Source organism: Thalia democratica, chromosome 6, assembly GCF_965202585.1.
Source record: "Thalia democratica chromosome 6, ktThaDemo2.hap1.1, whole genome shotgun sequence".
NCBI lineage: Eukaryota > Metazoa > Chordata > Thaliacea > Salpida > Salpidae > Thalia > Thalia democratica.
Genome location: NC_139170.1, coordinates 37,808,070 through 37,832,064, shown reverse-complemented (window position 1 = coordinate 37,832,064; position 23,995 = coordinate 37,808,070). Strand labels below are relative to the sequence as shown.

The window sequence follows — 23,995 nt, the reverse complement described above, 5'->3', positions numbered from 1 at the left end:
GGTAAAACACTTGAAATGCCTTTTAAAAAGGGAACAGTAAAACTATTTAAGTTAGGCATGAGTGTTGTTGCTACAATGACGGTAATTTGGTATCCGTTTCAAATTTTAGAAGGCCTCAGTAATATTAAAAGCAGAGTATTTCCAGCAATTGCTTCTTTGCCATTACTAGTTGATCTTTTCTACAAACCAACAATGAAAAAATTTAAGTATTCATTACTTAATGTATCTATGGCTTTCTTTTTATTCAAGGTATATACCGTAAAAAAAAATTATTGTAAAAGACTTTAGTAATTTATAGTGATTAGTTAAATAGTTTTGTATGAACATGAACTTTGAATTATGTATAGTAGAAAATTCCTATTTCAACAGTTAAAAAAAAAATTAAGAAGCTTATGACCAAAGTATTCATTTTTTAAAGCCATAGGGAACTGGATTTTTTTTTTACATAATATAACATTGATTGCTTTTTGAAAGTTTAAGAGTATTTACTATAAGATAATACTTTATACAAAAGTTGTTATATTTTTATAAGTTTTTTTTCTCTATTATAATTACATGAAACATTAGATATTTAAGATCCGGATCAGGTCGGGTCTCAATTTACAAATAAAATTTGGATTCGGTTCCGGCCTTATCTTAGATAAAAAAAAGATCAGAATCGGGTCGGAACCTAAAAAGTGGACCGAGCAAATCACAAACTAATGATAAAAAGTTTGGACGTTATGGTTTTGTGCCCAAGCATAAAAGGTTATGACGATTGCAGGCGTTACGCCTCAACCGCTTAGCCATTGGGCCTTGCTAAAATTTTTGTATTTAGGTTTTATAAATTTCATAACTTTATAAATCATTCACAAATTTCTGCACAGCAAATATGTTCTTAAATGTAAGCTCAGGAATTATATGATAAAACCATTAATTATATATCTATTTTGCTAATAACACAGAAGAAAAACTAAATAAAAATTGAATTCATAAAACAAAAACGAATTATAGACTTATTTATTTTTAAAATAATTTCGTTTGCAACAACTTTAAAATCGTTTTAAATGTTCTTTTGTGGTTGTTTCAGTCTAAAAGTTCATTTATTGTAATTTTTTTTTATTAAACATGCCTAACTTACATATTTATTACTTACAACTACTAAAAATGAGTTATAGTTATTACGTTTAAAAGATTTTTGTTTTCATCTTAGAACATAAATTTTTTTAATGTCATTTTTTAGTTAAAACTGATCAAAATCCAATCTTTTAATTTACAAATTTGTTTTATTAAGTTGCAACAGTTTCTTTTTAGTTTTAAAAGAAAAAGTATATTCGTTTACTTTACCAGTTTTAATCAAACTTATATTTTAAAGTCTAAATTTTTTCTATATAAATTTATTATTATACTATTATTAACTAAATGCAACTTTTTAATAGTTTATATTTAAAATAGATAAAATTTAAAAATTTATTTTTGTTAAAAATAGCCCTTTGTGTAAGTAGATTTATTTTTAAGTAAAGTATTTTAATTTATACTTTTACTGAAATATGTTATAAATCCGTTTAATTTTTTTTATACTTTTTATGAATTAAAAATATAAAAGTTTCTTGTTTAAGACTTTTAATCATTATTCTAAACTATATATGACAAAATTCATTTTATCTTAATATTTTATGTATATTTAAATTAATTTTTGAAAAGATAACGATGATTTTTACATGTAATTTTGAAATAAAATAATATTTTTTGAGATAGATTAACTTAAAAAAAATTATAATCATTTTGTACAAATAGTTAAAGTTAGATAAAGTATAGTGTAAATATACAGTAAAAACACTTCAAAATATTTCCGTTTAAAACTGATATTTAAATTCATTATCCAATATGCATTTGCTTCATTGTTATTTAACTAATTAAGATAATGATCTTTCATAATAGATAAAAGTTAGCTTTTTATAAACGTTGAACACTCTTTTGAAAAAAGCTATCTTTCGTGCTCAGTAGAGCGAAGGATTTGGTGGCTAAACGCGAAGCCACCCACAATATGAAATGTTTTCTAATGAACTGTTGTTATAGTATTTCTTTATGAAACAATAAACAAAATTACTTTTCTAAACAGTCTAAAAGGTAAAGATTTTATTTTTTTCTGTTATATTAGAAGTAGAAGTTTCAAAATAGTTATTTAAATTTGAAATTTTGCTTAGCTTGATCTGTGGTAACCCTGATATTTTTTTGTTAGCAATTTTTACTGTAGATTGTAACATTTTTAAGTCTATATAAATCACTAAATTTAATTAACACATGATAAAACAAATTCTAAAAGCTTCAGTCAGTATAATAGCCTGGCGTTTATTTTCGTGACTCATCTGATGTTAATAATTTTTAAAAGCTTATTTTTATAATTTGAATAGATAAAAAACTTTGAAAGTTGATTTGTTAATTTAATTAGTTTTGTTAACTTAATATTTAATATTTAATAAACTTTGGTAGATTTTAAAAATATTTTAAGCAAGAAATTATGGTTTAAAATAATAGTTTTACTACTTATCAAAAAAAGTATATAGTTTTGTTATTTTATAACAGTTGTTGTCTTTACCCTATCTCATTTAAAATTTGACACTTAGAGTTGTTTAAGGATAGACATTAAGAACAAACGTTTTTGAAAACTAGTTAATTAAACTAAATACAGTTTGGTCACTGAACCTGGAATCCTGGAATAACCTGCAATTTGAAGACTAAAAACCCTGGGAAATTTTAGAACATGAGGAATATAAAAAAACTGGAAAAGTTTTCTATTTTGGACGGAAATTGCTAAAAAATGTAAAAATCAAAAAATTATTTACACTTTAAGTAGTATAACTTTTATTAAAGACAAAAGTCTATCATATAGACAAAATGTTTGATGATGTCATCATCAAAAATATTTTTATTTAAAAAAATATTAAAAGTTGTTTTACAGCGTAGCTCATATTGTTGTACTGCTGAACAAACATTTTTACCTTAAACTCAATTTTATACAAAAACATATCTAAAAACGTCTACTTTCAAAAACCTGCAAGGAATTTATCCAAACGTCTTTGGTAACCCTGCAATTATTATAAATAAACTTTTTAAATTTTTGAACCCATAAATGATAAATGCCTTATTTAAAATTAATTCTATAACATTTTGTATAGTGTTTAACAAACTTAAAATACGTTTTTTAAATATTTAGGAAATCAATTATAAAATTACTTTTTAAGTTTTAATTCTTTTTTAGAAAAACTTTTTTGTACAAAGTGATTTTTATAATATCTTTTAATTTTATCAGTATAAACATTAACCAGTAGTTACTAGATAAATGATCTTACATAATTTATTTTAATTTCAAAATTTCCAGTATTATGTTTATGAATATAACCTGTATTGTATCAGTTGAAAAAAACCATTTCAAGTTTTAAAAATTTAAAAAATTAAGATTTTTTAATTATTTTTAGGCTGTTTTTTTTATTGGATTTTGTGCTAAATAAAAATGTATACAGTTCAATCAGTTAGTTGATACCGAGGAAATTTTTAACTTTTCAAAATAAATAAAACCTTAGGCTTCTTAGCAAGTAGGAAGAAAAAATTAGAAGAATTTTGGTTAAAAGAGGTGTTTTGAGTCAGTAGAAACTAGAATTAAAAATTAAACTAACATGGTTTTGAAGTTTGCATTTATACTTGTAAAATATTCAGCTAGTTTTTTTTTATAAAAAATATTTTTCCCTTTTCACAAAAACAAATATTTGATATGTTTAAATTAAAATTAGTTGTTTAATCTAAAGCGCAAATTTTTTGAATTTATTTACAAACTTTACCAGAACCTTTAAACAAATTTAGGCTTTTTATGTACCAAGTATGAAATATAAATCTTTTTTTTTTTTCTGTGTTAAAAGAAATCCAAGTAAAGTTTTTATTTACACTGAGTTTCACAGGAAGAGATTTATTTTACCCTAACAAATTTTGAAAGAGGTACAGCTCTGAATACATTATATTACAGTAATTTATATAAGTAAAAAACATCTACTTTAATAGCGAAAAAAATGTATAAATTACACAATGTGGAAATTTTTTTTTCAAGTTAATAAATAAAATGTATAGTTAGATGAACCTAATTTAATAAACTATCAACTTGTTATGAGCTAGGCTTGTTCGTATAACAGTCCGTAGTAACTTCTACTTAATTTTACTGTAAACTTGATTTTAAAATACACTATACATAGTTTGATAAAACTAGTTACAACAAACACTATTTTTTTTTTAATGTTTAAATACTTTCATCACATATTTTTATTTATTTAACAACAATAAAAGCGCTCAAAATAGTTTGTCTTATGATCTGATCCACAACTAATATTTCATTTATCGAGTGGCACACCACTTGGATACCTTTTTACGTCTTGTCCAGGAAATTTATTATTTTTTAACTTCTTGAATACTGGTGAATGTACATAGTACAGACAATTCATAGTTATTTTTCTAAGAGGTTTCTTATAGGAAAAAGAGTAAATCAGTTAGAACTAAATAGATATAATTATCATATATAATTATAATATAATTATATATTAATTATAGATACATAATAAATGAGTAAAGTATAATGTTTATAATCTTATTTCCCACTATTCTAAATCAAGTGAACTTTTTTTGGATAGCTTGGTTTACTCTAAGTTTAAAGTATTTTCCTGTAATGGACTATTATAACTTTTAGGAAACATTACATTTTAAGAATAATTACATTATTGTTATAACAAATGTTTAAGTTTAATTCACTCATTCCAACTGTATATAGCAGGGGCGTAGCTTTGGGAGGTGCACTGGCGCATGCATGATACATAAAAAATGTATTATCTTTATCCTTTAACTATTTAATTTCCCTGCTTAATTTGATTTTTCTTCAACTATTGTAGAGTAAAATTCAAAACGTTAAACTAATTTTTGATTAATAAATAAATATATATATATATTTATGTATATAGCAAGGTTCTGGTGCGTAGAGACAATTGCGTACCGTACTGGCTTTGATGAAAAACGCAGTAGAGAAAAACTTTTAATTCATAAAATTCATAAGAATTCATTCTCAAAAAGCGCACAAATATTGTAGTGCACCAAATTAGTGTAACAGTTATGATTGATTTTTTTTACGAGGAAAATTGTTAATATTTTGTAACCAAGCCTTTATGCTAAAACAATTTTATCGTGATAACTGATAATGTTTCAAGCACAAACAAATTTTAATAAATTTAGTAATAAATAACTACTAACAATGTAAAATAACTTACTTACTTACTTACCACTTATAAAAATAACCAGTAACAATAATGATACGTTATATAAAATAATTATTATAAACCAAAGTCATTTAAATATAAAAATATTAATAACAGTAAATAAAATAAAACAAATAATCAAATAAATTGTTCATACTGTTATTACAGTTTTATACTCACTATACAAAATGATTTTTCAAAGTTTCAATAAACTTAAACTTTTAAGAAAAGTAGTTTCTAATTTACTAAAATATTTACGAAATCAAACACTGTTATTCTTTCAACCATTATAGTTGAAAAATGTATCAGTTTTTGTAGCAAATTTGTCTACTAATAATTTTTACCTATTTATTTAAAAAATTACTCTTAATTTTTATCAGTTAATTTATTTTTATTTTATGTAGCTATGTATTAAAAACCTAAATAAAGTTTAAACATTCTACTTGTTGCTTAATAATCCAAGTTTTTGTGAGTTTTAGCTAAAATTAAAAAAAAAAGTTCATGTTAAAATAAGTAGTTAGTTACTAAATTCCACTGTTACAAAAAAAGGTTCTCTAATTTCTGTTTAAAGAATATTTATTTTAATCAAAGAAAAACTAAAGTTAAGTAATAGTTAAAATTTAAACAACTTAAAAACTAAATTTTAATTTTTTATTAAGTAGTTTTATTCTACAAACAATTATTTATTTAAACTTAGGTCATAAACTATCAAAATGTTGTTTATAAAAATTTACTTTCCAAAAACTGTTTATTATGACAAAAATTATGTTAAAATATTAGTATAATTTTTATCTTTAACAATAAAGGGAAAATAAGATTTGTTGTGCATCTTAAGGAATTCCTTAAAAAATTACTTTAAAAAAATTTGTTTTTTTTTATACACTTGTTTATTATCAAAACTTTTTAAAACTGTTATTTGAGGCTTGCCACACAGTCAAGATTATAAGGATACTTAGGATATAATGCATTTTTTAAAATGTCTGTATGACTTATTACAACTCAGGATATTTAAAACTCAGGGTTACTCAGGATAGTTTTGTTTAATATAAAAAACTTAAGATAGTTTTAATATTATTATTAATTTTCAGGACTGTTCTTTATTTAGATTTTGAGTGAGGTTTATTTGATTCAGTTGCAATTTTATTGTTATATGACCAATTTTGTTAAACAACTCATTTTTTTTTAGTTTGAAAAAATTAGAATATTTTTTAATTAAATACAGAATTTAATATTGATTTAGGGGTGTAAAAGGTCATTTAGGACAGTTTTTAAATACCTCAGGACACCTTTTTGTCTTAAAATGTGGCAACCTAGACAATTTTAAGTAAAATTGATTTTTTTGTTTCAAAAAAGTATATAGTAGCTTACTACAAAAAAGTTAATAGTTTTTCTAAGTTATTATTTAGATTTTTGATAAAACAAATATCGAATGTAATATCAGTGATATTGTACAGAACGTTGCAAAACTAAAAAAAAAAGTATTTTGCTAACTGTTTAAGTTAAAAAGATTTAGTTGAAAAATAGCAGACAAACACCATATGCTTCTATTGCTAAAAATTCAATTGGTATGAGATTTATTTTTTTAATTTTAGTGAAATATTATTTGTTTTTAAACTTTCCACCTACACATTTTTACAGATCTTTGTTTAACAAAGCTTAAGAAAACACATATAAAATAAAAAAAAAGTCTATTAAAGGAAGTATTATTAATTTATTCTAATTACCAATATAAACTTTCAAACTTTAATCTTTTTCTTTTTGGTTTAAAAAGGTTTTAAGATGTTTTTTTTATTAACATGTCTTAACTTTTATAGTTTTTTTAATGGATTTTAGTTTTGTAAGTTTTCAAATATTTATATATATTTAACCTTCCTTGTTTACTTATTCTGTGTATTTGAAATTAAATCTGACTATATTTTACTTATATATATATTTTTTTAATTATGTATATTTTGAATTAAAGTTTTTCAAGCATTGAAGAAAAACTAAAATTTAAATTAATTTAATATATTTTGAAGTGTTTTTTTTTTTTACTTTTTATTCTTTAGTTTGCAATTAGTGAACTATTCAATTAATTTAATATGTTTATTTATTGTGTATATTTGAAGCGAAGTCTGACTAAATTCTGCCGCCTTCTATTTTTACTTGTACTGAGAATAGGTTTCACTTTTTCACTAAGCATGACTAATTTTGTTTTTTTGCTATTTATCATAAGATTTTGTTCAACTGTTTTATATATCTTTTTTTTATAAGATATTTATAACTTTTTAGTGTATTTCTAGTTACTTTCAAAATACTTATTTAGTTATAATTTTTTTGTTTATTAATAAGAAGTTAAGTATTAATTTTATGTTGGTTACTTTACATTTTTCCAAGTATAAAAAACTTTATTAAATATTAATTTTTAAAAAGTTAACTATAATTTTTTAAAAATGCTAATTTTAAAATAAATAAGTATTTTTTGATCAGTAAACTAGTCGTTTTTAAATAGTAAAGTTTTTTTAGTTGTAGTATTTAAAATAAGGTTTTTATATAGCTTAAAATAAAAGTTTTAAGTTAGAGGATTTTTTTATGTTGTGAGTAAATTTTGGGCACCCCCTTAACCAAAATACCACGCTACGCCACTGGTATTTAGCACAAATTATCATATATACCTACATACCAGTGGCGTAGCGTGGTATTTTGGTCAGGGGGTGCGCAAATTTTTTTCTCAAAAAATCCTATAAATTATAACTTTTGTAACTAGCTATAAAAAAGCTTTTTATAATTAATATAATTGAAATAAATTTATTAAGTAAAATAAGTTCGTTAACTGTTTTAAAAAATATTTATGTATTACAAAATTAAACAATTAGATAAAAGTATAAATTTCATTAGAATCACTTATAGTTGCAAAAATGTAAACTTACTAAATAAAAATTGTTTTTATTACTTACAGTAAACTTTATATCTTTAAAAATTAATATATTCAGTAAAACGAAAGTATCTGTTTTATTTACGAAAAAAATATCAATCTTTTTAATATACATTACAACAGTGATAACAACACCTCATTGCACATAATTTTAATAAACTTACACAGAAGTTAAAATAGACTAACTTTATAACTGTTATTACAGTTTATTACAACTTTGTAAAATTGTTAAAAGTATACTTTTTAAATTTAATTCATTTGATTGTATTTGTTTAAAATAAATATCACAAACAAAGTTTATTTCTCATAGGCCGACACGCTTATTTTCTATGTTTACAAAAATCAAGTTCGGAAAACTAGCAGTAGTCTTAACAATGTAGCATAAAAAAAAATTGTAAAATTGATTAATTTTTCTTTAAGCGTGACGCATTTTTGTAAACTTTTTTGTAGAAAAATAATCTGCCATAAGGTTATACTCGAGCGGTGCGCTATATTAATTGCGTACTTTTTGAGTATAAATTCTTATGAAGTTAATGAACTTATAAAATGTTTCCTTATGGAGTTTTTCATCAACATCGGTGCGCATTTGCAATTACGCACCGAATTAGTATATTGAGTAAAAACATTTACTTTCCTAACTTGTCACTAATTAGTATTCAAAATTTCGTTTAACTTTTTGAATACTAGATAAACATAGTTGAAAAAAGGCAAATTAAGCAGAAAAAATAAACTATAAAGGATAAAGATATTACATTCTTTTTTTGTACATTTTTTCTTTTTTTGGGTGGCACGCATGCGCCAGTGTCCCTCCCCACGCTACGCCCCTTAAGTTGTTAAGTAAAAATTAATACATTAAAGCACAGTTTAAACTGATGTCCTTGAATATGTGCTACCTATTAAAGAAAAATTAAAAAACGCTGAATTATTATGATAACATTGTTAAATTTTAAAATTCACGTATGTTATTAGATTTACTTGTGGGGTTTTATCTAAGTTTTAACCGTAAATGTTAAGCTTCATGGATATAAATACTGTAAATTAGCATGATTTTTTTAAAACTGGGAGCACCTTACAGTTAACTGTGATAAAGTTTAATAAAATGTTTATTAAGATGTTATAAGTCTATAGTTTATGAGATTCTTCTTATAAAATTAGATCCTTCACTAGTCTTAGTTTTTACTTAAAAATGCTACTGTAAGAAAATAAATGAAACTTACACAATAACTTTGAACTATAAACTAGAGTTGTTGTTTGTTTAATATTAACTGCTAAAATTAGTCTACACTTAATAAATTGTAGAAGCTGAACTTATCTTAAAAATTAGAAGTTTTTATGTTTAAACTTTGAATATAAAAAATAAATTCAACATTATTATTGCACTTGCCTGCACAGATTTTGCTGTATAATTTTTGTAGCATTTTCTGATTTGAGAAAACTAAATTCAATTTATACCTTATAATAAACCTTACAGATATTAAAAAAAATTGTTTTAGAGAAATGAAGCCCTTGTCTACAAAACAAAATTTAGCAACAATAGTATTGTTCTCAATTTTACTACGACTGATCGTATCCCTTGGGCCATATTCCGGAATGGCAACTCCTCCGAAGTTCGGTGATTACGAGGCGCAGAGGCACTGGCAAGAAGTGACAGTGAACTTGGAAGCACAAGACTGGTACAAGCAAACAGAAGACAACGACTTGTCGTACTGGGGAATTGATTACCCGCCAATGACTGCTTACCACAGTTGGGTTTGCGGCAAAGTTGCACAATTGATAAATCCTGATTGGGTGAGATTGCACGAGTCAAGAGGTTTTGAAAGTCAAGCCCACAAATACTTTATGCGAGCAACAGTCCTTATGGTAGACTTGATTGTTTACTTCCCAGCAGTTTTATTGTTGATTAAACTGTATGCTAAAAAGCTTGAAAATTGTTCTAATGGAATATGCTCTTATTCTTTGATGTTTCTGCTTTACCCAGGTATCATTCTAATTGATTATGGACATTTTCAGTACAATAATTTCAGTTTGGGACTTTTTCTTATAAGTGTTGGCATGTTTCAAAGCACTTATGATGTTTGTGGAACTGTTTTCTTTTGTTTGTCACTGAACTATAAACAAATGGAACTCTACCATGCCTTGCCCATGTTTTGCTACTTGCTTGGTAAAACACTCAAAATGCCTTTGAAAAAGGGAGTAATAAAACTAATTCTATTAGCTGTGACTGTTGTTGCTACTATTATGATAGTTTGGTATCCGTTCTTATCTTTAAAAGGTCTCAGTAACATTAAATTAGAATATTTCCAGTTAGACGTGGATTGTACGAAGATAAAGTAGCAAACATCTGGTGTTCATTGTCCCCCATAGTAAAGCTAAAAGATTTGTATTCTCAAAATACATTGTTTACGTTGTGTTTGGTATCAACATTGTTTGCTTCTCTGCCATCACTAGTTGATCTTTTCTTCAACCCAGCAATAAAAAAGTTTAAATATACTTTGTTCATTGTGTCGATGGCTTTCTTTTTGTTTTCCTACCACGTGCATGAAAAGTCTATACTAATTCCTGCAATAACTAGTATACTACTGTACCATAAAAACGTTTCTCTCCTATTGACAATTTTCCAGCAATACTCAGTTGTTAGCATGATGCCTTTACTTTACAAAGAAGGTTTGGCCGTTCAAACTATCCTCCTTTCACTGAAGTTTGAAGGAATTTGTAGTTTTAAGTTTGGTAGTGTTTCTAAACAAGTTGACGATTTCTTCAAAAATATACTTAAATGTCGAGATCTTGTAAGTCATAAAATGGTATTAAAAAAGTCTATCATTACAAAAATTTGTATTGTTTTATGGCTGCTAAGTTATGTATTAATGTTTTCACATTTTTTTAACACCCCAACAAACCTGCCTGACCTGTATTCTCTACTAACTTCAATAGTTTGCTGTGGTGTTTTTTCAATGTGTTTTGTTACTTTTAATTTTTTACAAGCTTAAGAACATACTTTATATTTTCATGTTAAAGATTTTTTTCGTAGTATTGTTTTTAAACAGTTTTACGCAAAAAATGTTTAGTAACTAACAAAATTACATTTAAAAAAAAATAGTACTGATACTTTAAAGTAAAACAATGTTATCTAACAAAATATATTTTAATTTTCGCTAAAGTTTATGCTAAAGTTTAGCCATCATGCTATTTGCATTTATATTTGGATGTTACATGATGTTCTTCAATGTATTAAATTTTGATCAGATGATTTTCTATTTGAAGCAGTTATGGGGATGGTTTTTTTAGTTGATTTATGTCATTTCAACTCTGTTTTAGTTGATATAAAAAATACTTAGTTTATGTTATGTGTTGTTTTCTGTATGAACAATTTTTTATGCGTTGCAATAAAGCTCATAAATATCCAAAAAGACTTTTGTTGTTGTAATTTGTTACACTTACTTAAAAATTGATAGCTTCTATTTTTTAAATATATGTAATTAACATATGGTTAATCAAAACTACTCAAATTGTAAATGTTTACTAAAAAGTTTATGCAAAAAAAATTGGGGTTTATTTAAGAATAATCAATAAAATAAATTTAACTTGATAATGTTTAAGTTTATCTATAAAGATTATATTCATTAGAAAATACTGATAAATAAATTATGTACAATGATTAGTTTATAACATAGCCTTTTGTAATATTAATTTAAAGTTTATAAGTTAGTCGTTCCGTTATCTAATTTAGCTATTTACGAAGTTGGATGTAGAATAAAGTTTTTAAATTATTTTTTTAACAATACAAATGTCTTACAAAATTTCTATGTTTAAAGAATTGAAATTTACACTGCAACCACCAAGTTAATCAAATTAAATATTTAATGTAATGTTACAAGACAATATATACTAATGTTGTTTTTTTTAGCATATAATTTTAGACTTTTACTTTATTCAAGATAAAAACTCTAATAACTAATTCTGTTTTTACAAGTCAGTTTTGAAATAAAATACGTCTTCATAATTAAAAAAAAAAAAAACGGTGAAAAAATAAACTGACAGCAATTTTTAAATAGCTGTGTTTGAATACAGCTTCTAATAAGTTTTACTTATTTCTTAAAGAAAAATACTAATCTTATTAGACTATAAAATATGCATACTAAGAAAAAAGCAGTAATAAAACATTTTAGAAATTTAACTTCTAAACGTTTGCTTCAAATAAAAACAAGATTGTTTTACGGAAAATAGTAATATGATAAGCTAATATTATTTTAAATCAGAAAGTTCTATCCACCCCATAACATTATTGTTTTAAATTAATATTAAAAATTAATGGTCAAAAAACGTTTTTTTTTAATATTTGACATCGCGACTTTTAATATTAAGGAATTAAGAGTGCTTAAAATATTTTAAATTTTAAAAAAAACTCTACCCAAAGATATTTGAATCTTTGTTATTCATTTTGAATAGTTAGTAAACTTCTTGATAATACTAAAATTGACCTTTGGTTTTTGTTTTAAAGTACTTAAAATTATGTATTCAGTGATAATTCACAATTAAAAAGTTAATTACTTTTCAAAATAGAATAACAGTCAGGATATAGTTTTTGTTAAACTGAATAAAAAGAAGAAAAAAAAGATCATTAGTAAAAAAGATATTTTTGAAATTAAACATTTAAATGTTGGCTGTAATTTAAAACAAGCTTAAATCTAACAAAAAAAAAACGGGATACGATGAGCTATAATTCTATAACATCGGCTTGTTCTATCCATCTAAAAATGTTATGATCTTTAATTAAAGAGAAAAAATTAAAAAGTGAAATAGTTGTCTAAAAAAATTTATCGATAACTATTGCTGCTATTTATAAATTCAAGTAAAGTCTAAGAGTTTTTTAAAAAACTTAATTTTTTAACAAAAATTAAGCAATAAAAATTAAAAAAATCATTTATCACTTAGATAGTTAGTAGTAAACTTCTTGATAATACTAAAATCACCCTTTGATTTTTATTTTAAAGTTTTCAAAGTTAATGATTTATCAAAAGAAAAAATACAGTCAGGATAGTTTTTATTAAACTAAAAAAAAAATTTTTTTACTATAAGTTAAATGAAAAACAAATGTACTATTTAACAAATAAATTAAATTTTAAATATCTCTTTTTTTTTAAACAGCATTATTTTCCTATAAATGTATATTGATAGTTTAGTGAGTAAAAAGTTCAAAAAAGAAAAAAAAAGTTAATTTTGACGTTAATCTTTATATGATAAAAAATCGATACAGGACAGTCAAAATTTTACGTTTTCCAACCTTTTCTAGGAAAAATTGATTAAATTCAGTCATGATTTTAACTATAAATTGTTTATTTATTTTATTTTTACTTTTTTGTAAGATTTGGTTAGTTAAAAAATAGTTAAAACAGTAATTCCGATTCACTTACAAATATTATCTGAAACTATACAGATGTTGCTTATAATTTTTATATATATTTATTCTTGAAATGTTTTTTTCAAAAGTTTTCTTTTGTGTAGTATTTTCAAACGCAATTCATCGGCTATGATTTATATTTATATTAACACTGAATTTATATTCTTTTTTTTTATTTTTTATAAAACTACATGATTAAACTCAGATATTCAAAATAACATCAATCAAATTTCTATCACTAGTATTAAGTATTAACTAATATTTGATATTAAGTAATTCAAAAGTTATTTATGTATAATAGTTTTTTAAACAACAAATAAAGCTATCAAAAATATTTGGTCCAAGGACTAAGTGTCCTTATAAGATTTTTAATTTGCCGAGTTCTACACAGTTTAACGACTTGCAAAGGACAAACAAACAATTAAATATAAAGTTAATGTGGCTACTGCTATGAATTAGTAAGAAAGCATCGTCTTATTTTAAGATATTGAACATTTATGTTAATTACTTTTTATAAAATAGTTTTGGTAATCTTTAACAATACTGTTTAAGTTTTAAATGTTTGTTATTTAATACTTAAAAAATTTAACATAATCAAGTTTATCAAAATCTATATTTGTCTAACTTTTATATATTGAAATAGTTCATAGTTTAATTTTTTCAAAAATTTAAAAGCTTTGTTATACAACAAACTAGATTTGTAGTTAAATCCTTATTTAACTTATTGATATACTTTGAAAACTTTTTACTGTTAAAAGACATTAAGATTATTAAATAAAAATAAAATAAGTATTATATTTATAGAAATGTATTATTTTAAAATTTTGATTCGAAATTTAAAGTTTTCATCTTATGATCTAACCTTTTTATGATTTCTGATTATTATGATTAGTAAAGAAACATATAAAAGACAATCTAGAATTTGATTTACATATCTACATTGAACAATATCCTAGTGTATTTATTGTTATTTACACAAACTCAATTTTGCTACAATTCCAACTGTCAGAATATAGGTAAATCAGTATGCTAAATTGTACTTTTATAGTATATTATTGCATTTTACCTTTATTACTAAATTTAAATGTTTTTGTAGCTTGATATATTTAATTTTAACTTTTCCTTTAAGTAAAGTGTAATTATTTAAGAATGTATAAAACTATATTAAATATTAATGAAATGAATTGAATTGTCAATAACTTTTTTAAAAATTTTTAACTTTTGAGTTTTGTGTCTTCTGATCAGTTAGGCTTATATTTAAAACTCACTTTTTTAAAATTGTATCTAAACAATAGCTTGAAGTTTATATATAAAGTTTAAAAAATTAGTTATGAGAAAAAACTTAAACAATATAAAGTTTTATTTAATGTTAAAAATTAATAATGCTACAAATTTATTTAAATAAACAATAAAAAGAAGTATAATATTTTGTATTAATTTTTATATCGTACTTACAATTAATTAGATTAAAAAAATCGAAGGTTCTATTACAGAAAATTGAAAATATTCATAAAGTAAACTAAATTATATCTTTCAGGTTCAGTTGTATGTCTTAATTGTTTGTAACATAAGAAGCTCTTTAGAGAGTACTGTAAGTTTTATTAATTAATGTTTTAGTTTTAAACTATTGAAGCAAGTTCTTAAAAACTAAAATTACAGTTACAATTTTAATAAAGAATAAAACTAATTTTATGTTATTAACGGCTTAGTTTACGAAGTATATTTTTGCATTTTTCAGGTAGACTTTATTTTAGTTATCATTTAAGTTAATCTATTTTTTTAAGATCTAGAACTTAGTTTAAGAAATTATAATATTTATTATTACATTCTCAACTTAACACTTTTAAACTCTTTTTAATTTAAATTTATTTTAATCGGTATAAAACTAGTAAGTTAGTTAGTTGGTGATAAAAAACATCAAACAATTACTTTTTAATTTATTCAAAGTATTTGGTTTTACAAAAACTAGTGAAAATTGTCAAGTTAGTTTAATATCAATTTTACTATTTTTATATCTTCAAAAGGATGATAGTTTATTTAGTTATAATGGCACAATTTTAACTGAGGAGTTTTAATGAAATTAAAATTAAATTAAATAAAAAGTTACAAAATAAAATACAATTTAGGATTGTTGAATATGTCTGTTGTTGTGGTGATCGCATTGCTGCTTATTGTTGTCGTTCCACTAGCCATCATGTTATTTGCTTGTATATTTGGATGTTACATGATGTTCTTCAACGTATTAATTTTTGATCAGATGACTTTCTATTTGAAGCAGTTATGGGGATGTTTTTTTAGTTGATTTATGTCATGTCAACTCTTTTTTAGTTAATGTAAAAAATACTTAATTTATGTAATGTGTTGTTTTCTGAGTGAATAATTTTTTATACGTTGTAATAAACCTAATATATTTTCAAAAAGACCTCTGATGTTGTAATTTGTTACACTTACTTAAAAGTTGATAGTTTTTAGTTATTAAATGTAAATAGTTAACAGATGGTTAATCAAAATCTCTTATTTAATAAAAATTTTGTGCATAATATTTTACAAACATAAACGGTTGTTCTTGCCTGTAAAATTTTAGAACCAAAACAATTAGATTTCAATGAACTTTTAGTAAATAAATTTAAAACTATATAATGTAGATGTTAGGTTGTTTAATATTTGTTCATACTTGTTTTAATATGTAAAAAACGGAACTAATTTTTCTGATAATTTTATCTTAATAAGCTTAGCCATTAAAAAAGGAAGATACTCATTCTAAATTGTTTAAAATTATTAAAATGGCTTAATAGAAAAAAAAATCTTGATGAACAAGAAAATAGCTTAAATTTTTATTTAACTTATTCAAAACAATTTGACTGTGTATTTAATAACGTCGTTATCTATTATAATGTATTCGAGCTGGGACAACAACAAATTTTAAAAGATGTTTATTAAATTTGATTTATTCAAAAGATTAAATTTTTATTTAAATCAGTGATATTCACGGTTTGCAATTGTCAAATTGCTAAAGCTTTAGTGTATTTAGTATTACTAATATTATATAAATGACCCTTGTTTTATGGTTTAGATATATAGCTTCTGAAATGGGGTTCCGCGAAGCCTTTTAAAATTAAAAAAAAAATTTGAAAGAATAAGTAAAAAATATCGTAAAACTTCAACGAAAAAGGTTCGGAAGCACTGGTTTAAATAGATTTATGCAAATTGTAAATAAGCTCTTTACATCCCAGTATATTGAGCATTCTTTTTTAGTTAAGGCAAATAACTATAAAAGCACTGGTTTAGATCATAAAAATAATTATCGTAAGTTTAGACTTTTTAAACAAATAATAATATACTTTGACCCTGAAAACATAAAAAATGGTGTCATTATTTTTTAGCCTAGTTTAAAAGAAGTTTATTTTCACTAATTTAATGTGACCAATTTAAAAAAAAGTTGAGTATCTCTGCTAAAAGCATACTTAGAAAATAAAATGTTTTATTATTACTCGAAGGAGAAGTTTAGTATCAAACAAACAATTGTGTACTACGCTATAGTACTTAACTATTAAATAAACAAAAACATTTTGAGAACTGTAGCGGAAAATAATAATTTTTTTAAGTGAGTTGTTTTATGATTAAGATATTTTGTTTATTAGCTTTGAGTAGTTGTACAAACTAAAACGGATCTAAATTGTAAATTAGTTCATAATGAAAACTTATACTTAAGAAATAATTAAATTAAGTTAAATACAGATTTCTTTTTAACCTCACACGAATCAGGTAAAAAATAAAGCATTTAGGAATGCTTTAAATAATTAAAATTTTTAATTTTAAAAATAATATATCTATTATAATTTTAGATAAATGGTAAAACACTCGATATAACTAAAATCATCTAGTTGGTTCTGTATTGACATATTGAAAACTATTCAAATTATTTTTACAATTAAAAATTAATTATTATTAATTATAATTTCCACTATAAACAAAAGAACAAATATTCTTTTCCCTACACCTCCCTCCTACAAACTATTAGTTTACTTATTTATTCTGTCATTATGAATTTTGTTTTATAAGCGAGATTTTAGACAAACTTTTTTATTTTGTGTACTAATTAATATAAAAGTTTGAAATTTTTTGAATTGATTTTTTTTTAAATTTAATTAGTTCATTTGTATATCATATTGTGTTTAACTTTGTGTTTTCATTTATATTATGTTTATATATATCTATATATATATATAATTTATCTTAAAGTGTTGAATAGAAATTTTTTTTTTCTCTTTTTGTGTGTCCTGTTTAAGTGGCTTAGGTTTTGATGCCTGAGTCCAACATTGCACAATAAACAATATAATAATAATAATTACAATTATAAAAAGTAAGAATCAAAACTGTGTTTTAAGTCTAGAGTATATTTGAAAACTGCTAACTTAAAATGTCATGTTGAGCATTTGCATTGAGTGAATAAAACTAAAGATAGATACATGTCTTTTAATGATAAACTGTATTGTTTTTATTTTATACCGAATTAAGAAATGAAGAACATAAGAGTATTAAAAATAATAATAAGTAAAGTTTTAAACAACTAGATTTTAAAAACTCAGCATCCTTTTCCATTTAAAAACGTAAAATAACAGTTTAGTGACTAGTATTTACAACAAAATATAAATTATAATACACAGTTCTGTTTTTAAACGGATTTTTCTAAACAAAAAAATGTCTTCGTTAAATAAAAAGACAACGGTGTAAAAAGTAAGTTATTATCAATTTTCAGATAGCTGTGTTTGATTACACTTAATACTAAGTTTTACCTACTTCTAAAAAATCAAATAACCGAATTAATTTAAAAAGTACACATACTAAAAAAAAATCGTAGTAAAACATTTAAAAAGTTAAACTTAACTTTAAAATTTAATTTTTGTTTTAAATTAAACAAAAGCTTAGTTTTTATGCGAAAAAGTAATATGATAAGCTATAATTATTTTATATCAGCATGTTTTATCCATCCAAAATTTTTATGTTTATTATTTGAAGAAAAAACAGGCAAAAAATTAGCCAAATGATTATAAATTAATAATTATTGCTGCTATTTATACACTTAAATATTGAAGAATGCTTTAGAAAATTCAAATTCTTAACACAACTAAACCCACAAAAAGTATAATCTTCATAAATCATTATGAGTAGTTAGTATACTGCTTGATAATACTAAAATCATCCATTGGTTTTTGTTTCGACATAGTTAAGATTATGTACTCACGAATAAATAGTTAATAATTATCTAAATGAATTAACAGTAAGGATTTAATTTATGTGAAGCTAAAAGGATAAACTTATAACTTTTTTTATTATAAACTGAGTTAATTATTGTAAAAGATTAATATTTTACTTTCAATTTAGTTGTACTTTCAAAATTTTTTTTAAATATATTTTCAGATAAAAGTTTATAATAACAGTTTAATGACGATCAATTTCAACAAGATATAAACCATGTTAATTTTGAAGTTGTTGTTTATTTACTTAAACAATTATACTAGATATAAGAAATAAAATTTACAAGAACTTATTTCAGTAAAAACTAGATATATTTTCTCATTTTAAACTGCAAAATCAATCGTATTCAGCTATAGTTTTTCATAAACTTTAGTAAAAAAAAAACTTGAATATCTTACATCATAAAATAATTTGTAAAATAAACAATACAGATATGCTTTTTAATTTTCTTACATATTTACTGAAGAAATAATTTTCATAAAGATATATTTTTAGTTAAGATTATAAATAAAATTCATTAATAGTATTATTTATGTAAACAGCGTTATTTTATTTTTTTTTTTAAATACACAACTTTTAAATCTATCAAAAAAGATTAGATTATAAAAACTAATATGTAAACTGAAAAATTAAAGTTTAGCTTTAATATTATATAGTTTAGCTTTTCTTTTTTTTAGCATGTTTCTTTTTCATTTCAAGCTTCAAACCTTTCTAAAATCTGAATTAAAGTTTACACACAATTGTACTACACTAGGAGAATCCGAGTAATATAAATTTATTGATAGCAAATAAACATTTATTTGTTTTCATTTGAAGTTTTAATGCTAGAGTAGTTGTTTGATACTTTCTAAACTTTTTTCAGGCAGTAATGGTTATACGTATACCTAAAGTTAGACAGTTTTAAAGGTGTGTAGTTTTAAAAAAGGCATAAATAGTATTCGTAGAAAGGTAAAATATTTCATTTGACAAAGTTTTTAAAACTAAAATATAATTTAAAAAAAGCAAATGTTCACGCAAATTTATGCTAAAATATGAAAGCTTTTCGACCTGAGAAAGTATTAAACAAAAACTAAGCACAAGCTTTAAATTTATAAACTTTAAGTTTTTTTTTTCCCGTATGTTAAAAGTTTATATTTTTGTTACAAACTTACTATATACATACAGACGAATACTTTATTAAAAAATATAAACTAAGAGTTTTTACCATATTTTATTGATTTTAAGTGAATTTGTTGTTGCTAAGGTTATTTTTATACAAATTTGCGTTCTGTACATTTTACTCTACTTGGTGCTTATTTACCCTTTGTCGAAAATTTTTATGTAAAACTATTTAGGGGGTTATCAAAACTAAAAACTGTTTTCTTTTATGATAATGAGGGTGGCTTCGCATTTAGCCAACAAATCTTTCGCTCTACTGAGCACGAAAGATAGCTTTCTTCCACGAGGTAAAATCATTCAACCGTATAAATTGATGCTAACAGCTAAATATTAAAACACAACATAACTTTTTTTGAGTGAAACAATAAAGTGTTATAATATTTGAAGTTATAAACAGTAGTAACGGTGACACAGTTAACAGCACATAGATAAATAAAATTGATGTTAGCTTAATCTAAAAATGTGATAATAATGTAAAAATTATAGTATTTTAAGTCCATTTGTTTAGTTGAAGTTCGCATTCTTTATAAAGATATTTAATTGATATATATCGCACTTTAAAAGCTCAAGGTATATACCATAAAAAAATTGTATTGTAAAAAACTTAAGTTATTGGTGGTGATTAGTTAAACAGTTTTGTATGAACATGAACTTTAATTCATGCCTTAGTAGAAAAAATCCTATTTCAACAGTTTGAAAAAAAAATTAAGAAGCATATGACCAAACTTTTAATATTTTAAAGCCAAAGTAAATTTTGATTTTTTTTATACAAAAAATAAAACTGATTATTCTTTGAAAGTCTAAGAGTATATACAAGAAGATAATATTTTTATACAGGAATTATTATAATTTTTTTTTCTCTATTAAATTTACATGAAACATAAAATATTAAGGATCTGGATCCGGTCAGATCTCAATTTACAAATAAAATTTGAATCCGGATCCGGCCTGATCTTATATTAAAAAGATCAGAATCGGGTCGGATCCTAAAAAGTGAACCCAGCAAATCACCAATTAATGATAAAATGTTTGGACGTAATGGTTTTGTGACCAAACATGTAATTTTATGACAATTGCAGGCGTTGCGCCTCAACCGCTTAGCCATTGGACCTTGCTAAAATTTTCATATTTAGGTTTTATAAATTTCATAATTTTATAATTTTTTGACAAATTTCTGCACTGCAATTATATTCTCAAATGTAAGTTCAAGAATTATATGATAAAACATTTAATTATATATCTATTTTGCTAATGATACAAAAAAAAAACTAAATAAAAAATGAATTCATAAAACAAAAACGAATTATAGACTTATTTATTTTAAAAATAATTTATTTACAACAACTTTAAAATCGTTTTAATTGTTCTTTTGTGGTTGTTTCAGTCTAAAAATTCATTTTTTGTAATTTTTTTTTATTAAACATGCCCAACTTACATTTTTATTACTTACAACTACTAAAAATGAGTTTTAGTTATTACGTTTAAAAATATTTTTGTTTTTATCTTTAAACATAAATTTTGTTAATGTCTTTTTTTAATTAAAACTGATCAAATTCCAATCTTTTAATTTATAAGTTTGTTTTACTAAGTTGCAACAGTTTCTTTTTAGTTTTAAAAGAAAAAGTATATTCGTTTACCAGTCTTAATCAAACTTATATTTTAAAGTCTAAACTCTTTTCTATATTCAATTTATTATTATACTATAAATAAGTAAATGCAATTTTTAATAGTTTATATTTAAAATAGATACAATTTATAAATTTATTTTTGTTAAAAATATCCCTTTGTGTAAGTAGATCTATTTTAAATATAATATTTAATTTATGCTTTTACTAAAATGTATTACAAAACCGTCTAATTAAATTTTACCATATATGTACTTAAATTATAAAACTTTCTTGTTTAAAACTTTTAATCATTATTATAAATTATATTTGACAACATTTATTTTATCTTAATATTTTATGTACATATAGATTAATTTTTGAATAGATAACGTTGATTTTTATATGTAAATTTGAAATAAAATAATATTTTTTTAGATAAATTAATTTAAAAAAACATAACTATTTTTTACAAATAGTGAAAGTTAGATAAAGCATAGTGTAAGTGTACAGTAAAAAACATTTCAAAATATGCCCGTTTAAAACTGATACTTAAATTTATTTTATCCAACTTGCATTTGTTTTATTGTTACTCAACTAATTACGATAATGAACTTTTATATTAGATAACAGTTAGCTTTTTATAACCGTTGAACACTCCCTTGAAAAAAGCTATCTTTCGTGCTCAGTAGAGCGAAGGATTTGGTGGCTAAACGCAAAGCCACCCATAATATGATTTTTTTTCTAATGAACTGTTTTTATAGATTTCTTTATTAAACAATAAACAAAATAACTTTTCTATACAGTCTAAAAGTTGGAAGATTTTATTTTTTTTTTATTATATTAGTAGTAGATGTTTTAAAATAGTTTTTTTTTTGAATTTTAAAGTCGTTCTGTTTGTATTGTTTTGTATACCTTCTTTTAAGCTTAACAGAAATTTTTTTTACATCTTGTTGTGGTTTTTCTTAGATAAAATATGTAGCTAAATACCAAATGGTTTATCTATACAGCAAGTTAATCAATCACTGCAAATATTCAAATTAAAAAATTGTTTGTATTATTTTGCTTTCAAATGCTATTTTATTGATTAAATTTATCAGAACAGCTACTCTATTTTTTATATATTGATCAAATGCTAAGTATAGATAAATTATCTCAAATCAAAGTTTTAGACTTGATTTGTAAATACATTGAACACTGAACGGTACACAAATAAATTCAAAACCAGTTTTATCTCAATAACTGAATGTTTAATTTTCAAAAAAGTTTAATATCAACAAAAACATAGATGTATAGTAATGCTACTGTATATTTCATGGTTTCTACAAGGTCAGGAAAAGTCAGGAAAAAATAAGGGTTTTTGAAAAAAGGTCAGGAAAAGTCAGGAAATTTAACAAAGTTTAAGAAAAAGTAGACATTGGCTGTTCAAATTTACAAACTTCCTTAATTCAGCCTTCTAATTACCAAAGCCTTCAAATACTAAAAGTTAATTATAAATTCTTGTGTCAGATTAAAGTTGCCAAATTTTTCTTGAAGTTTACGAAGTTACTTACCTTCTAATGCCTTTATTTGTTATATTTAATAAAATATTCTTTATAAGACTGCAAAATATTTCTATTAATGTATTAGACAACCACAGTACTTAAACTAGCAGTCAAGTTAATCCAGTAAAAGTCAAGAAATTTTGCTTAGCTTGATCTGTGGCAACCCTGATATTTATTGTTAGCAAATCTGAAAGTAGATTGTATTATTTTAAGTCTATAGAAATCAGTAAATTTAATTAACACTGGAAAAAATCAATTCTCAAAAGTTCAGTCAAAGCACCTGGCGTTTATTTTTTTATTCACTTTTTAATTTTTTTTTACTTTTTATTTTAATTTTTTTACTTTCGTGACTCATCTGGTTTTTATAATTTTTAAAAACTTGTTTTTATTATTTAAATAGATAAAAGCTTTTGACAGTTGATTTTTGACCACTAGTTTTTTTATTTAATTTTTAATAAACTTTGATAGTTTTTAAAAAAATTTTAGCAAGAAAAAAAAATGGTTTAAATTATAAGCTGTCCATTTATCAAAAAAAATATACACTTTCGTTATTTTATAACATTTATTGTCTTTACCTAATTTCATTTTAAATTTGACACTTAGAGTGGGTTAAGGATAGACAATAAGATCAAAGTTTTTAAAACTAGTTAGCTAAACTAAATACAGTTTGGCCACTAAACCTGGAATCCTGGAATAACCTGCAATTTGACAATTTAAACTAAAAAACCTGGGAAATCTTAGAACTTGAGAAATTGTAAAAAAAAAAATGGAAAAGTTTTTTATTTTGGGTGAAAATCGCTAAAAAACCAAAAAATTTAAAACAAATTTACACTTTAAGTAGTACAATT

The 23,995-nt window shown here is 23.1% G+C and overlaps 1 protein-coding gene across 1 annotated transcript; it reads left to right on the top strand.

Annotated features, from left to right (window-relative positions):
* Positions 1-9,681: 9,681 nt before the first annotated feature.
* Positions 9,682-21,117, top strand: LOC145839039 (dolichyl pyrophosphate Man9GlcNAc2 alpha-1,3-glucosyltransferase-like). The gene is given in 3 exon segments (XM_082946653.1): positions 9,682-10,468; positions 10,471-10,970; positions 21,079-21,117. Coding segments are annotated over 3 exon segments (1,326 nt in total).
* Positions 21,118-23,995: the final 2,878 nt, after the last annotated feature.